The sequence below is a fragment of the Ambystoma mexicanum genome, chromosome 4q (genome assembly GCF_040938575.1).
Source record: "Ambystoma mexicanum isolate Mex_15411 chromosome 4q, UKY_AmexF1_1, whole genome shotgun sequence".
Lineage (NCBI taxonomy): Eukaryota > Metazoa > Chordata > Amphibia > Caudata > Ambystomatidae > Ambystoma > Ambystoma mexicanum.
In genome coordinates, this window is record NC_090928.1 from 651,305,101 (window position 1) to 651,323,216 (window position 18,116).

Below are 18,116 nucleotides of genomic sequence, written 5' to 3' on the forward strand. Positions count from 1 at the left end.
TCTGTCTTTTTGTTCCTATCGTCCACAATTTCAAGGGGGGCGACTCTTCCCCTGAGTTTCCTCCAGATTACACAGTTTATCAATTCACAGGTTCAAGTAGTGCGTCTCTGTCCCTTAACCTTCTGTGTTTTGCCACAGTTCACATAGTTCAGTGTCCACAATTCACAAGCTCAAGGAGTGTATCTCTGCCCCTTGAGCTTTCTTTGCTTTTCCACAGTTTTCACATTTGGGGGGCTGATTCCCCTTTACCCTTTACTCCAGTATATCTTGGGACTTTCTTACTTGATTACTTGGATGCGGGTCCCAGACTTGCTGTATGCCTTGTTTACTCTCCTACGAGGCAAAATTTGGCTCAGTGTTTGAGTGTGGGTTCTGGACTCACACTTCTCATTAGTAGACACCTTCTCCTTTATCCAGTCCATAGATTCTTAAACTATACTTTTCATAGAATGGGTCTGCGACCCCTTTTCAGTAATCTTAGTCTCTATGCTCAATTTCCCCGGTATTCCAGCTCCCTTGTTTGGGTTTACCATGTTCATCAACGGTACGCAGCATCTGCCATGAAGCGCCCCGATGCCCCAACCTCCCTCTCTGGGTTTACTGGTCTATGTCGGCAGCTTCGGTGTCCCTTGCGTCTCACCGTTCTCACTGCTGTTTGCTTGTCGGATGGGAGAGCGCCCCATCGGCTCGCTGGTTCCTGCTTTGCCTCCTTCCTCGCCTGACCGCTCCTGCTGCCCGTGCCACAAGCGCAGCAAACATTCCACTGCCTGACTTCCATGGACATCACTCTTCTCCTCTCCTTCTGTGTCCTGATCGACGTCAGGACAAGCGAGTCGCCCCTTCTTTCCAGGTGTGGTGCATTCCGTTCCGGCACCTGTTAACCTTTTCCAATAACTAAACAACTAGAAAGCAGCGTTTGCTTCCCGCTTATAGTAATATTTATTACTCCAGTACTGTTAATAATCTCAGTGTTATTAAGCAAAGGAGAATGTAAATACAGTTGTTTAGTCATGGCTGGACGTTCTTCACCCGCACTACAATATGCCATACAGGAAATGGGGGACAGGGGGCAAGTGGGTGTTACCAGAGGCTAAAGAAATAGGGAAATGTCTGTTTTAACCCAGCGAGTTTACTCCACCTCCCTGAGGGTTTTCTTCTGTCATGCGTCATGTGGTCCTCCCACAGATAGCCACCCTTAGGGTGCTAAATTTGCACTCACCACTCACCATTGTCTATTGGTATTTGACTCATGGCGAGTAAGAAATAGCATGCTGTGTGTATGCACACAATTGTGGTGGCGAGTGACTTTAAAAAAAATATGTTTATTTTAAACCCAGGCAGGGTGACAACCATACAACACAAACATGACTTGTAACCCATTTTCCAACAATCCCCTTTGACTCCCGCCCACCTCCCCCCTCATTCTTGGTCTGAAGTTTCCCCCCCCCTGGGCTACCCGCACTGTGGCCCCCACCGCTATGTTCCCCCCTCAGGGATCCTCCCGGTCCCTCAGGGTCCACCGTGTATTGACTGGCTTATAGGTCAGAGAGGGGAAGCGCTGGTCATACTCCAGTACTGGGGCCCAGATGTTCTGGAAGCGGTGGAGGAGTCCAGCCTTTTCCGCTGTCACCTTCTCCGGGATCAGTATATCCCATAGCTTCCACCACCACTAGGACATGAAAGGGCTGTTCGGGGATTTCCAGAAGTGGGCGAGTACAATTTTCCCTGCTAGAAGACATTGATTCAACAGTTTCGCTCTGTTCCCGGAGCGTGGATAGATCCCGGGGACCGGGACCCCCAGCAAGATGGGCTCCAGCGGGAGAGTCGTCCCGGTGATCTATTCAATAGTCGCCAAGCACATTTTCCAAAATTGCTGGATCTTTGGGCATGTCCACCACATATGAAAAAAGGAGCCCTAATTGGCCACACCCTCTCCAGCAAGCTTGGCCCACCCGGGGGTTCATGTGATGAAGCCTGAGGGGGGAGGGGAGTAATACCACTGCAGCATGATCTTGTATGCGCATTCCCTATTGGTGACACAGGTGGACGAGGAGTGTGTTCGGGCCCAAATATCCACCCACGTCTGGTCCTCCACTGGGTGGCCCAGGTCGGCCTCCCATTGGGCCATGCATCAGGTTTTTGAGACCATGAAGTCTCCCAGAAAGCACTGATAGAGTGGAAATCCTGCCTCGTGTTGGGAGATCCTTGAGTGTTAGTTCGAGGGGGGAGAGGGGACGTGTGGCTGCACAGAGGGTTTGGGGGTGCGAGCACCAGTGCCGGATCTGGATATATGTAAACATGTCTCCTTCCTGGAGTTGGAACCTTTCCTTACATTGTTCGAATGTGTGGGGTGTGTCTCCCATGTATAGCTGTTCCAGGGTCTCGAGGCCTCCCTTTACCCAGTTCTGGAAGTTATGAGGATTCGCCCCAGGTGAGAACGCTGGATTATGAAAGATTGGTGACAGGGGACTCGGCCCCCTCGGAATTCCCTTATTGTTTTGGTGTCCAGTCCCAGGAGTTTAACGCATGCTTGGTCGCCAGCAGAAGTCCCTCCCAATGTCCTCTGAGGGGAGGCGGAATATGTGGGAGAAACCGCAGGGGGAGCGGGAGTTGTGCTTGCTCCAATTCGACCCATCTGGTGCGGTTTATAACTATCTGCCGCAAAAAGCGCAAAAAGCAGGGGCGACAGTGGGCAGCCCTGTCTGGTTTTGCACGTTAAGGGGATTGGGGCCGAGATAGACCCGTTGATCCTCAGGAAGGTCTTTGGGGCTTTGTAGTTAGCCAAAACCATAGTCTGGAACGTCGCGCCAAATCCGACGGCCTCCAGGGTGAGTCTCATGAATGACCAGTCCACCCTATCAAATGCTTTAATGGCATCTAAGGCTAGTAGGGCCAGCTCCTGGGAGCTGCGGGTGGCGAGGTCCTCCAAGGCTCTGCGGACAATATCTCCTGCCGCTCTGTCTAAGATGAAGCCTGCCTGATCAGGGTGGATTATCTCGGGTAGTATGCGGGCTAGCGGTTTTGGAGTACAGGTTGGCGTCTATATTCAGCAGGGCTAATGGCCTATATGAGGCCGGGTCTCTTGTGTCTTTTACTGTCTTGGGTAGGAGGACAGTGGTGGATTCCTGCATCGAAGGGGTCACTATCCCCGTTTCCCTAAAGGAGTTGAAAAGTGTCACCAGGGAGGGGGATCAGCTGGGGCTTGAATGTTTAGTAGAATCTAGGGGAGAATCCATCTGGGCCTGGGGCCTGGGATTTGAGAGCTTTGATGGCTTCCTCGACCTCATCTGTGATTGGCGCCTCTAGACTGTCTTGCCCGAGTCAGGTAGTCGGGGCAAGACTGCTCCACGTAGATATTCTTCCTGTTTAGACTGGTCCTGCGGTGGTGCCGTCATTATTTGGGTCAGGTGGTCCACTGCCAGTTGTAGTTTTTTCGAGTCTGCTTATTGGATCTCTCCCTGTGGGTCACGCAGGCCTACAATGGTATTGGTGCGCCTTGTTTTGGCCAGTTTAGCCACAAGTATTTTGTTCGCCTTGTTATTCTTTGCAAAATAGGATTTTTTAGCCTTGGCCGTCAGTTGTGCGGTATGTTCATCATAGTGGGCCTCCAGTTTTTTCCTGGCCATGCAGATAGCTCGCTGTGTTCTGGGGGACCAACCCTTTTCCTTGTGGATGTCTTCCGCAACTTTAAGTTCCTCTTCAAGAGCCAGCCGTATTTGCCGCCTGTTACAGTGGAAGGCCACCCCCTGGGTGATCAGGACTCCCCTGATCACTGCCTTCATGGCGTCCCAGTTGTTTGCCGGGGAGGTGTCTGTCACTGGATTTTCTTTGAGGAAGTTCTTGATCGCGGTTGCGATCTTGTCCCTCACCGACATGTCGTTGAGGATAGGATCATAGAGAGACCACCTATGTGGAGAGTTGCGTTTGGGATCAAATGTGCAGATTTCCATGATTACCGGGGCGTGATCAGATGTAACCCTTGGGCCAATAGTCACTTCGTTGACGTAGGCGAGTGCTTGAGGGGATGTCAAGAGGAGGTTGATCCTTGAAAAGGTTCGATGCACGTAGGAGTAAAAGGAAAAGTCAGTTTCGGAAGGGTGAAGCACCCGCCATGAGTCTACTACCTCCAAAGACCTGAATAGGTGTAGGAGGCTAAACGCCTGGGTAAAGTCTCCTGGGGTGGGAGGGTGAGATTTTGTCTCTAGTAGGGTCCGGTACTCCATTAAAGTCACAGCCGATTATAATTTGGCATTCTATGAAGCCCGAGAGAGAGGAGCCCAGCTAGTCGTAGAAGCTTGTTTGCCCAGAGTTCGGGCATATATCGAAACGAAGGTGAACAGGTCTCCTCGCAAGAGGCATTTGAGTGCTATAAATCGTCCTTCCGGGCATGTTTTTGAGTCTGGGACCCGGGGATTCGGGTCTTTCCTGAAGAGGATCGCGGTGCCTCCCTTCTTGGTGCCTCCAGAAGCAAAGAACTGCAGCGGGTATGGTTGGGAACGGAGGCGCCCAGAGTCTGCCGGTAATAGATGAGTCTCCTGGAGCATAGCTACTGCTGCATTTTCATCCTGCAGTTTTTGCAGGATCGATCTCCGTTTGGCGGGGGAGTTCAGCCCATTGATGTTAAGCAAAAGAAATTTTAAGTTTTGGTGTTCCTGGGCCAGGTCCCCAATCGGCTGCACGTCTGGGGCTGGGGGAGTCGGAGGATCGAGGGTTAGTCATCATCTCGGATGAGAGCTAGAAGTGTGTCATCCTGCACTTGGGATTTTAACATGAGCCCCCAACGGGAGGCCGTAACTTTAACTGGCAGGGAGGCCGACATTGTGAGTGTGGACGAGCCCCTGGCCAACTGGGCCAATCGAGTTAATAGAGGTAATACGGGGTTCCAAGGACTTAGAGATGGAACGTACTTAGGAATGGGCATGGGCCGTGGGTATGGCCTGCTGCTGTGGTGAAAGCTGTTTGCACGCCGGGTCGGCGATGGCAGAGTCTCGCAGAGCAGATCCGGGTGGTCGGCGGGGGCCCGAGGCGGGGGTCATTGTCTGTAGTGGATCAAGTGGTCTCATCTCCGATTATCTCTTCCTGGTGTTCCGTGGCGCTCTTGACCACGAGGATCGCCTGGGCTTCTGGGAGGGAGCAGTGTCCAAGTTTCCGGTAACCGCTGGGCTCCGCGAGGCAGCCACCTTGGGTGAGGATGGGTGCATGATCTTGTCAGCATCTTCAAGGTGGCTAATTCTCCTTAGGGTGCCATTGTATGAAAACTGCAGGGCTGTTGGGAATAGCCATCTGTATCGTACCTGGTGGTCTTAAAGAAAGAGGGTCAGGGGCCGGAGTGTTTTCCTCCTCTGAAGGGTGAGAAGTGAGAGGTCTTGATAAATCAAGAGGGGGAAGCCATGGAAGGAGAGTTCATCTCGTGAGCGGCTAATAGCTGAAATGGCCTCCTTTGTAGTAAAGAAGTAATAAAAGTAGTAAAAAAGAAATGGACTCTGGTGATGACCTCTGGGGGGAGATCAGAGTCCACTCCCCGCCGTGGGTGCAGCCTTTGGGTGCGATCCAGCAGAAGTTGAGATTTGTCCAGTTGCGGGAGTAGGGACTGGAAAGTCCCCTACATATTCTGCCAGATTTTTGTCCAGGACAGGAGGACGGAATTCCTCGGATCCGGAGGTTGTTGCGGCGGGCCCTATTTTTGAGATCCTCCTGCTTGAATTCAAGAATTTCACATTTGTCTTGTAGGGATCTGATAGAGCGTTGGATTTCCCCCAGTGTATATGTATGGTCCTGTGAGCGATCCTCAACCTCTCCTAGCCTCTGCTCCACCTCCGTCACCCTTTGATCTGTCTGTTCTAATTTAGAGGTGAGTTCTGTCAGGCAGGTTCTAAATTCAGCTTTAATATCAGCCATGAGGGCCAGTATATCTCCTTTGGTGGCGAGGGCTTCTTCTTCTGCCTGGGGTTTCTGTGGGGTGAGCTTAGGGGGGTCAGGTTTCTTTCCTCTGTCGATGAGAACATAGTTGCGAAGTCTGAGAACTTACCGGCTTTTGATTGTTTGGCCATCGTGACAGGTCGGGAGGGATGAGATGGGTGGTGTGAAGGTTACACGTTGAAGTCCAGTCCGGAGAGCGTCAGCCTAGGCCAGAGCGCAGTGATTTTGCAATTCGTTGAGGCAGAAGCCTTGAGAGTTCAGGCCAGGTCCTGTTAGTGCCAGTGTTCAAGAAGGTTATGGCCTCCCAATATTGGGCAAGGAGGAGAGGGTAACTATGGTTCATCCGGTGAAGAAGGGGGTGGTAGTGCCCCTCCTCGTTCTTTGGGTTGGGGGAGAGGAGCTGTTCGATGATGTGGGCCGGGGAGCCCCAGGACGTGAGCAGGGGGGAGAGCAAAGAGTCTACGCCGCCTCAGGGGTGTGGTGGGTCAGTTCAGTCTTGTTGGGGCCGAGGATGAAGGCCCAACCTACTTAAAGTGTGGTTTGAGTCCTGCAAGTCCTGAGGGACTCCTTATTGACTATGGAGGCCTTATTGTAGCCTGATCAGTGAGGCCACCACAGACGAGGCGCTGATCAGTGCACTATGCTGGCTGCTCTGTGTGATGCTGGAAATGCATCCGAGGGACAGGGCCTCCGTATCCTTTTCCTTTACTGCTTTTTATCGTGTGTTCTGTCGTTTTTTCCACGCAGGAGTTCATGTGGGACTCCTGGAAGTGCAGCTCTCTCTTTTGGTTTGGTGAACAGACCCATGGGATTCCCTTATGGCACCCATGGGTACGGGTACAACCCTGTGCCCCTAGTGTATGTTTTTGGGCACCTGTGTGTGACCCACAGAGCAGGGAACAGGCTGGTGCAGCTCCGTGCTGAAATGACTGGTGCCATGAGTTTCCTCCATTTTGGGTTGCCCAGGCTCTGTCATTGGAATAGGTAGATTCCCGATGGAGACAAAATGGCCCACATGGCCTCCTGCCTTCCATCACCTGTTACCTTGATCTTCCAGAAGTCCCGGGAAGCCCTGCCTCTGTCCCTTCCCCCTGACTGGCTGTTGGGTGGAAGTTCCGTGTGGGGAAGTGCCGAACAGACTGGCTGGAGCCTTCGAAACGACCATATGTTGTGGGTACGCCTGTGGGTGGGACCTGGGTGAATGGAGTGTGTGACGAATATGCATTCTATGTTGTGGCCTTCTAGTGTCTGGTGTTTGACACAATGGTTGAGACAGCCTTGCCTGAAACCGGTATGAATGCAGCTTGGAGTGTTGAATGGCTTGGTACTTGTCCCAATACACATAACTTGTTGTGAGTGTCTGGCGAGAAGTGAATGGCCTGAATACGTTGTGTGCCTGATTGGCTGCCTGCCTGCATGAATGCCAGTTGTCGTGATTGGATGCTTGAGTATGACCCAGCGGAATGAATGGGAGATCAACAGTATATCTGGGGACCTCTCACTGCTGGGAATCGTGTTCGGAAGCTGCTGGACGAGAAGAATTGCTGTTGCTCTCCTTCGCAATCTGAAAGCTGCTGTGCCTCAAGAACTGACCCAGAGAGGACCTGGTAAGGCGCCCTCTTCCCGAGCTACGAGGGACCATCGTGCACAGCTAATCTTTGCCTAAGCTCCCTGGTAGACAGACCTTCGACAGGCTGCCGACCCGATACAGGGATTGCTGCGGAACTACAAGGAGAAGCACCCGGACTGTTGTCCACCTCTGTCGCCGACTGGAGCCGTTGTGCTCCCGTTGCCTAAGAACTTAATTGATCCAAGGACGCTCTCGTTCGCATCGTCACCGCTGTATCCTGCTGGAGAAAGCCTGACCGTCGACACGCCGAGGAGCATCCACCACTGGGTTTCCCGCCACCCAAAGACCACAGAGATGCCGACGACTCGACTCCCTTGCTGGGCCACAGTTCTTTGACTCTTTGCGGTCCAGAACTATCGACACCGAGTTGCCCCGCACGCCTCTTCCTGGCAGGACGTTTACGCTTCCCCGTCAACGAGCACCGCTAGGAACGACGCGGCCACTTCACCGTCGTAGCTCAACCTGTTCTCCGTTGGACGTTCGACAACCCGTGACTCCTGCCTGAAAGGCAGGGCACTCAAGAAGTGTTGTCGATTTCCCCTATGAGGAACGCTACAACGCCAAGTTACTTTGGGGTTGCAGAACTATTGTAAAGTCTAGGGTGAACAATATATGGACTGGGCTCTTATCTTTCTTCTACAGGTTTCCCAGGTGGGGGGGATCGCCACGCAGAACTGTGTTTAACGGTAGTTACCAGCATTGTGCCAATTGCTCAACCATCTTGCTTTCCTTCCTCTCTCTACTGCTGGTTTCCTCTTTATTTTGATCTGTGTGTCATTCTGACCGTATGCACTTTAAGGAGATCTAATAACGTTAGTGGTACCACTTTAGAATTGTACATATTTACCATTGTTGATTTTCGGAGTACAAAGTGAGTTATCGTGATTGTGTATATGACCTTGAATATTAATTATATAAAGACTGTGTTTTGACCGATACAGTGTGTGGACATTCCTTTGTGGGTGCTTGGGGGCTACACTGTACTTAAGAACCAGCTCGCATCACCTCCAGAGAAGCTAGGCCTTGATTGCTCGTCCATTGCTACCGTAATAGAGAATCTTGGCAGGGGTCTCTGTGCCTCCCCTCTACCATATAGAGAGCGGAAGTGCAGACCCCCCCATCTGGTGGGGTCTGCACTTCCGCCCACCTGGGTCTGCCTCGGTTTCCGCGGGCCGCTTCAGATGACCCGCGGGATCCTGCTCAGGTGCTCCCCCCCCCGTCAGGCTGCAGCGGTTAGGCTCGGGTCCAACCGCCGAGCCCGGGGTGCCCACCTGTGTTGCTCTGCGGGGGCGGGGGAGACCGGTCCTCCACCCCTGATGGTTAGTCCCTACCACCACTTGCTGTTCTGGGTATCAGGGGCCGCCCACGATGTCTCACGAGAGCAGGGGGACCCACCACCAGACCAGACCCGGTCCGGGCCGACCACCAGGACTCGGGACGCCCCTCCTCTCGTGGCGCACCTACGATCTCAGTTGTAGAGTGCGTCCGCCATTTCGCTTTCTCCACGCGTTGCTGGGTGCCGAGGGGTTCCTTCCGAATTCTGGCATCACAATGCTGACTGGAGTGCTCATCTACGGTCCAGGAGTGCAGCAGCCGTCCGACAGCCGTGGCTGCCTTCAGCGGCTCCGAAGACTCATGCAAGCCGCATTTATCGGCTTCAGCAGCGGGCTTTCCACGGATGGCTTCACAGGAGCAGCCACATCGCTGGCGCTCCAAGCCACGCCCCCGAGTGACTTTTTTAAGGCTGGCAAGTAGCTGGCAGCTTGACCTTTTTCATCCTGGTCACCCTCACGGTCAGAGTCGGGTAGCTTCTGCCTTTCCCTGGCCACGTGAGGTAAGGGTCCCTCCAGAGAAGCAGTGACAATATTGCTAGATTTGTCACATTAAGAAATCGAACGTTCATGAGGGATGCAAATTAAAGTAAAATGTTTCCGTTTATTTAAGTGTTGTACAGCTCGACCACATCATCTAATAAGAAATAAAGAAAAGGGGAATCAAAAAACGGTGGTAGATGAGGGAGGTTAGAGTTCAACTGAATGTGAGACCGTATCCCCATCTCTAATCTCTTCCAGTCATGTTCTCGTGCGATTACCAGCTTGAGAACATCTTTTTGGAAAATGCCATGGATTGCTGTACTGCCCTCAGATTACTCTTGAGTGTGCTGCAAAATATAGGGCCCTGGACTCCCAGAGATATGCTGCATCGTTTAAGGCATTTAAAATTCTGTTGATTCGGTTTGGAGCTGGTGGACCTTAGTGATCTGGTAACGGTCACAAGAGAGGCTCGGCTCTTCAGATAGCCTAAACCCTTAACCTGGTTGGTAATTGGAGTATATTGTGCAGATAATCTTGAACCTACTTCTGGAGGCTTCCTCTAGCAGTCAATGCAGAGCTTTCTGGCTGGTTTTCTTTACTCCTGCTTCCAGAGGTTCAAAAGAAGATTTGAATATAGTAGAATAAGATTTCAATCGCGATCATCTGCATGATTAAAACCTAATGTTCAGTATTGAGAAGCAATGAACGCTGAGACATTCAGAGAAGCGTGAAGCCTGAATCAGTAGGTGGTTCTGTAATTAGTGTGTATAAATTGTGGCTGCAGACTCACGAGTGGGTACCTTCCCAAAAAAAGAGGTCAATCAGCCGTGTTCGTTCTCGTAGAGGGGCGCCTATGACTATTTTCTGATTGTTTGAGGGACTTAGGTTTAGTCATCCTAAGTTTCCTAAGGTCATCCAGACGTGGACCCATTGTTCACTGTGCTCAGAGAGACATAGCTCCACCTCGCTGATGAGGCGCTACAATGTTGAAACACGTGGCTGGGGTTGCTGTTGGTACTCTTGTTCAGAGGAGAATTGCCATAGCATTTCAGTGCTAGACTACCCATGTGGGCGGGAGAAAGACTGATATGCAAATGGTCATTTCCCTTCTGTGAACGGTACAGTGAGCTTAATTGTGGCTGCGGACTCAGGAGTGGGTACCTTCCCAAAGAACAGGTCAATTAGCCGTGTTCATTCTCGTAGAAGGTCGCCTATTACTTTCTTTCTATTATTCACAAGAAAATATATTTCCCGCATGATTAACTGGCTGACCTGTTTGCCTTGTAAAGATTTATTGGTTCTTTGCATGGCACCAGCTTACATGAAGCACATGTAACGGTTCTAACAAAGTGCTTTTGCTCACAGGTCTGTGATTTATGCTGTATGGGATTTTCAATGCTCATAAATAAGTATGTTACAATAAATCTTTTTGAAACTGAGGCCCTCTTTCATCTGAAAACCTATATACAGTTGACGGTATTTGGGATATACTGATATAACTCAATTTTCTGATTGTTGTGTATGGATAAGAAAACACTAAGCATGTCTTTTCTATCTTTTTTTGTTTTCAGGACAATTCTAGCTCTGAGTCTGATGCTGAGAGTGAGCAAAACTTAAGTCAAAGTAATAATCAAGCCTTTGAGTCCCGACTGCATCTTGCTGAAATGAACAGCTCAAATAAAGAGTACTATGCACAGCTAGAGCAGTTGAAGAATGCCCACCTAGAGACCATGGCACAGCTGGAATGCATGTACCAACGCAAGCTGCATGTGAACGGAGTGGTGCCGCATTGCAAGCAGGACCCATGTGCTGGGGGTTGTAGGTAACTTGCTCAGCAGACCCACAGTCTTTTTGTTTTGGTGGGAGGGCTGGAGCGGATTCGGTGGAGCCAAAAAGTAAAGTTGTGCAAGGGTGGTGTTCAGTGTATTCTTAGCACTAATTATGTGCTCGTTTTCATAGTCCTATGTTGATATCTGTTCGTAGTGCATGGACCCTTGTTTTTGCATCTGTATTATTTTCCCTTCATCGCCTGTCTGAGGTCTGACTCAGCTTCATGAATCTGGCCATAATCCGTAAAAATCTGCCTCGTGTTGCAATACAGCTGTATTGTAAGCAGTTACCAAGGTTGCCCTAAAATGGCCTTGCTGTTTAGTCAACCTCCTCTCACAGGAAGACCATTTCGGATTGCTTGAGGGGGAACCTGCCATTAGATTCCTGAACATCCGGACCTCCAGAACCTAATTCATTGGCTAGAAAGGGATCAGACTGCTAACGTTAAAGAACTATTTATCAGGGAAAGCCTCTTCTGCACCTCAAACTACACAGAGGTCCCTACATTGAAAGTGTTTCTACCACCGAGCAGCAATTCTTCACGAAATTCCCAGATATCCGTACCTAATTGATGGGATCCCAACCTGGCAAACTCTGTGCACACAATCCACACTCCATCCCTTATATCAAACAGTTCCCTTTTAAGCTAAAATCTGCTGTCACAGCTACCAAAATAGTTTGAATCTGTGTCTTCGACCTATTCCCATGCATGCTTCGATAGGACTTTCATTGCTTCCTGCCCCCCACCTCTTTAACAAATTGGTATATCACATAGAGCTGCATGCTTCCAGCATCCAAGGAAGTTATTCTCGCTTATCTAATTTTAACGATAGGCCTACAAATCACTTACACTACCACCTATAGGCTAATTTAATCTGACCCGTAAACGGCAGCATTGTAACTGGAAAGGAACCCCTCAAGTACAACTTGAATCCCAATAATAGCACCCTCTTGGATGGCCTCCAACACATGGTGGTCTTGACTATGGAATGGGTGCAAGTCTGATTCTAATTGCCTTCACCATTTGATCCCCTGTACCCATAGATGTTACACAAGAGACCCTGCAGCTTAGCTGCACTCAATGTGTGTACCATTCTTCAAAGACCTGCCGTAAACGTTAACACAGAATTCCTATCACTACCCCTGAAGTAATTCAAAATACATCACTTGTTAGAGCTTCAAACAGTTTCCACCTTGTTCGGCATCTTTGCGCCATTACTGGGAGACATACTTGTCATGGCATTACATGTTGATCTAATCGGGACTGGTGATAAATAGATGTACCTGGAAGCCTCCACTAAAATGCTCATATATGCAGGCAGAATGCATTACAACTTCGGTCTTGGATGGCATTTAATCAAAGCACCCTTGCTTAACTTTGTTTCGGGAAAACCTGTTTAACCTAGTGTTACCTCTAAATTCCCCAGGTGCTTGCCAACATCCTCTCAAAGGGCACAGTTCATCAGAGCCACCGTGGGTACCATGCAGAAGATTGCCTTGTCACTGACTTGCCTCTTTCAGAGATCCATTTCTGTTTCCCTCAAATAGGTTGCAGAAATGTTGTGACTTATGCCAGATTTCAAATGCGATCTTTTCAATCTACCTTTCAGAGCATTGGAGTGAGTCAAATGATCCCCAGGGAAAATAGATTCTGAGCTCTCTGGATCATTTTACCAGACACTTTACTCACAACTTTACGTAACCACTAAGTCTTCTATGTTCTGGTAATGGCCGATTTGGGCATTCTGCTGACTGCTGTCAAATATCGACCTTAGGCCCCAGCAGGATGGACGTATTCCAGTTTAGTATTCTGGCACACAATCCAACTCTGACTAAGATCTGGGGTGCTATAGGAATCGGACATTGCTTCAAAAATCCTTTCTGGACAGATTCATAAGTGCACAGGCTTACTGTTTGAGTCACTTTCCGCTCATTCTGAATTAGTGGGAGTGCGGCAGTATGTGGCCTTTGTCATCATAACGACCTGAAAGGAACCGGTTTTCATCAGCCAGATCAATGGTTGCTTTCAACAGGTGATCTAAGCTGCGTTTTATGATGTGGTTACCTCAGCTTGTAGACTGAATAAAATGAATCCTGGCATGACTTCGGGAAAGGGAAAGTGGTATGAAGAACTTGTTAAAGTTTTGTCCATCTATCACTCTGCCTTTTCGCTGTGGCCGTCTGTCTCTATGGTGGTAGAGGCTCTCCATAATATGTCCTTCAGAAGATCTCTTGCAATGCATTGTGCCAGAGCGAGGATGCCTCACACGCCCGTTCACACCTATGCCGGGAATGCCTTTGCAAAGCACTATTTGGTGACTAGATCTTCTCATGCATTTCCAAATGATATTCCGTTAAGGGGCCTCGAATCTAGAAAGTGTTCATGCACACCATTTTAGACGAAAGGCAGATTCACTTCTTTTTCAGAACAATGTGGGTATTGATGCTGTCTGCAACTTAGCTGCTTGGGCTACTCTGCATTCTTGCTTCAGACATTTCCTGCAAGTGCTCCCACATGTGGCACCGGTGGCAGAACATACATGTACTTTGCATAGACATTGCTACAAAGTATTTGTCTGTTTCCTCTTGACCAATGGCCATGCTATCCTCCCGTGCTTTAACGATGTGGGATTTTACCATGAGTTGGGAATGGAGTGTGACGAATGCTCAATTGCAGATAAGTAACCCACATTATGTCGGTTGGCACAGCAGCCCTAGACCTGTAATGATGCAGTCCTTGCGGTTATATAGAGTGAGACGTGCAGGTGGGTCCATGTGGGTTAGACCATTGGGGTGCCTGGTAGCACTTGCACGTGCCTCTTGCCCTCAGTACAGTATAGTTTTGTTACAGTGAATGGAAGGACCTGTATTTATGGTGCAGGTGTTTCTGACGGAGATGAATAATTTTTAAGTACCTTTTTTGTTCTTGTATTTCTTGATGGATAAGCTGCATACATTTCAATAGTTCCGCGTTGTTTGCAGAGTACTGCACTTCCCTAGTGAAAAGACAAGACTGTAAAATACACATTGAAATGGTTGACTGACTTTGTGGGAGCATGTTACATGGTATTGTGCATCATTTCTCCTTCAAAAATATCATCAGCAGCACTTTGGTAAAATCGCTGCACAGCACTTCAAATCACTCGTGTGGGCAGCCATTTTATAAGGGATAATTTCCACTCTGCAGCAGCTGCTAGAGTGTAACTGGAATAGATGAACTGCTTTATGCTACATCCTGTAGTTTTAGCAGAAAAATGTCAGGCTTCTAGTAATCAATCAATTCTTGTAACTTTTTTCGCGGAGTGGCAACGATTTATGCTTGGTGAAGTTGTGTGGATTTTCGTGTTCAATGTTTTCATTTAATTACGTTAAGGTACAAAACCTTAAACTATCGCCATAGAACTCGCAACTAAACGTATACAAAATCATCCAAGAGTAAAAACAGTCATGTTAGGAAGTCAATGTACAAAGTCATGAAATCTTTAAGTTAAACATGTATGCTCATTAAACTCACCCCATGTTTCATTATAATCTTCAAGGTTGTCCTTTTTTTGATATAACACTTTCTCTCTGGCAGACAAAAAAGCCATATCATATGGCCAATATTCACTTGTCTAACACTTTTCCAGCACTTCAATATCGACTTTTTAGCAACTATTAAGAGCCCTATATCCCCACATCAGTTTAACTTGAGCAAGCTGCCTCCGAGGAGGGATCAATCCCAACACACATACCAACCCTTTGAAGAACCTCTTCCCGAAAAGCTTTATCCTTGACACAAATCCAAAACATATGAGCAAAAGTTCCTGTTTCTGCATTACAATAAATACCAACATACCGCAGATGATAGACATTTCCTAGTATACATCTTATTTGGTGACCAATACATTTGACTTATTATCCTTTTTTTGTGTACAACGAAGATTGAGATCAATTTTATAACGATATGAATTAGGGAATATTTTATCCCAAACTGTTACATGAATTTTTTTTTTTTTGGGTGAAAATGGTATTTTATTAAAGCAAAGAAATAGGTTTGTAATTACAACATCTCAGTTTGTGAGAACAATGATAAGACATATCAAAACAACCATCAGAATGCGAGCCAAGCAACAATTCTTGAGTCAGCGCTTACAAAGAGGACACATTGGCCCTCATTACGACCCAGGCGGTAAGGGGTTTACGCCGGCGTAAACATCGCCGACCCTTACCGCCTGAGTACGAGTTCCCTTAGCGCCATGGCGGTTTTAACACCTGCTTTTAGCAGGTGTTAAAATCCATGGCGCTAAGGGACCTTGTTGTTAATTACGCCACCGTAATTTACGGTGGCGTAATTAACGCCTTCCCCACTCCCATTATGCCCTATGGGGCAAAAATGGGAATGGGGAAGGGTAAATGGGGATTGGGGACTTACCGCCCCGCCAAGGTCGGAATGGGGCGGTAAGTCCGCCAACCACCATGGCGGAGTTGGCAACTTAGCGCCATGGACCATGGTGCTAATAGCACCATGGTTCTCCGCCAAGGTCGTAATGAGGGCCATTGTGTTCCACCTTTATAGTCACACCATACCCCCTTGCAGCAAAGTCTCTAACCTTGTTCTCAGCGCACTTGACCCGTCTTTACTTATTTTTTCTCCCTCCATCCCCCCTACCCTATCTCACCCTTCTCCCTCCCCCCTCCACTCTTATTTCAATGACCACTATTGGTAAGGCGTGATAGTTCGGCACCAAGGTAACACTTGTTTGGTGTTAGGTTCACTTCGTGTGGGTAGGTCTCTTGCTATAGAGGCGGCCGATCCGGCTGTCTCTGGTCTGGCAAATGTATGTTGGGATGTGTACAGCAATGGATGTGGTCATGATGGCACTATATATTCCTATCATAAAACTCCTGGAAGGGAAGCCACATTGCATCTATATTGGAATGGGATTCCAAGAGGGCCACTATGAGGCTTTCCATTTTGTATATTTCTTTTGCTTTGCAAAGCCTATTATTTTTGGTTGGTAGTAAGCTCCCCTTCCATTGAATGATGAGACGTGCCCAAGCTGCTAAGAGTAGGTCCCTGGGCATATATGCCAACAGTGTGTGTTGGTCATCTATCAACTTGATGCCAAATAGGACCAGGAGCTGGGTCATGTTCCTCTGAATGCCATCTATGTTGTGGATCCAGCCCAGGATTTCCTTCCAATAAGTTTGGACTTTGGGCCATTTCCACCATTGGTGCCAGTAGGTGCCCACTGCAGTACAGCCATGACAGCAATACAGACTTATTCCTGGTACATCTTTGCTAAACTCTGGGGTGTGAGATGCCACTGCATGAGCAATGTACAATTCTGCATTTTGCACTGAACTGCGATAGTCGAGCTCCAGACCTCTCTGTAGACGGCCACCCATCCTTCAAAGTTGTCAACCCAACCCAGGTCTTTGTCCCATCGAGCCTGTGTGCGCGGTGCTATTAAATGACCACTTGCTAGCAAAGCGCAGAATAGTTTTTCTATTAGACCTCTAGATCCCTGGTGAGTATTTAGAACATTTTCGAATGTTGTTTATTGGCGCTGGGGTTGTTTCTTCCATCGTGGGTCTGTTAGTGCACTTTTCAGATGCAGGTATAATAGCGGATGAATTGCCAGGCCCTGTTGCACTGACTCCAGCTCAGCCTTAGTCAGGAACACTGCATGTTTCAACAGTTGCCCTAGCCTCACTAGTCCATGCTCATATTGTGGCTGAAACCGTATGAGGTCCCTAATCAAGGGCACCCAAATGCAGCCTAGGGGAGATGGCCATGTGGTGACTTCAGACATATCTGGTTTGTTTTTCCAGAGGGACCACAGAACTGCAAGAATAGGGTGCTTGTGTATTCTTCTCGGTAGTAGTTTTTGTGGGACCCACAACCACTCTCTTAGTGTTACAGGCGAAAAGAGTCTGTTTTCTAATTGAACCCATTGCTTCCCCCGCCCGACTCCGTCAGTTGGTCTAATAAGCCCCTCAGCTGTGCAGCCCTGTAATACTCCTAGATATCTGGGAACCCCACGCCCCCTTTGTCTTTTGGGAGGATCATCGTTTTGTACGCAATACATGTTTTTTTCCCCTGCCACAAAAAGGTCAGAAGGGAGTGTTTAATCTCAACAAGATATGAGTCTGGGAGTACTACTGGCAGTGATTGGAATAAGAAAGGAAACCTCAGGAGGATGTTAATTCTTGTCATGGTCAGCTGCCCAGCCCAGGAAAGTTTCAATTTTGCCAATTTTTTGATGTCATTTTTCACTGCAGCCCATAATGTGGTGAAGTCGGATTGGTGTAGGTGTTCTAATTTTTTCGTGATGGTAACCCCCAAATATTGAATGTCATTGTGCTTATGCCTTTTGCCACAGATGGTGAATGGGCTATCAGGAGGGGGCACCCCGTCTAGCAGAGGCAAGGCCTCTGTTTTGTTTAGGTAATGCGGAAGCCCAAATGGGACCCATATTCAGTGATTGTAGCAAGGAGAGCTTGGATGGACCGGGTCGGGTGGGTCATGTACACTAGGATGTCGTCTGCGAATAACGCAAGTCTGTATTCCTTTCCAAACTTGGTGAGACCGCTGATTACGGCGTTCTCCCGGATCCTTTGAGCGACAGGCTCCATGACCAATGTGAATATTAGGGGTGACAGTGGACATCCCTTTCTGGTCGCTAGACTAAGGGCGGAGGGGGGAGATGCTATGCCGTTGACTACTACCTTAGCTTTTGTGTTTCGCTATAAGGCCTGTGTGCCTTTATCCAACGTGCCCCCAGGCCTGCCTTTTGTAGCACAGCATCATAAACGGCCACTCGATCCTGTCAAATGCCTTTTCGGCATCAATCGAGACTAGGTTGTGGTCATTGTCCTGAGCGGTGAGCGACGCAATCAGGTCTAATGACTTGCAAATATTGTCTGACCCTTGCCGC

General features: G+C 48.7%; 1 protein-coding gene across 2 annotated transcripts in view; it reads left to right on the forward strand.

Annotated features, from left to right (window-relative positions):
* Nucleotides 1-18,116, forward strand: part of FAM161A (FAM161 centrosomal protein A) — a 325,438-nt gene that overhangs the window by 114,778 nt on the left and 192,544 nt on the right. For both annotated transcript variants that reach the window (XM_069608223.1, XM_069608222.1), the window contains exon 3: nucleotides 10,935-11,185. In XM_069608223.1, coding sequence (XP_069464324.1) covers nucleotides 10,935-11,185 — 251 coding nt within the window. The remainder of the gene's footprint in view (nucleotides 1-10,934; nucleotides 11,186-18,116) is intronic.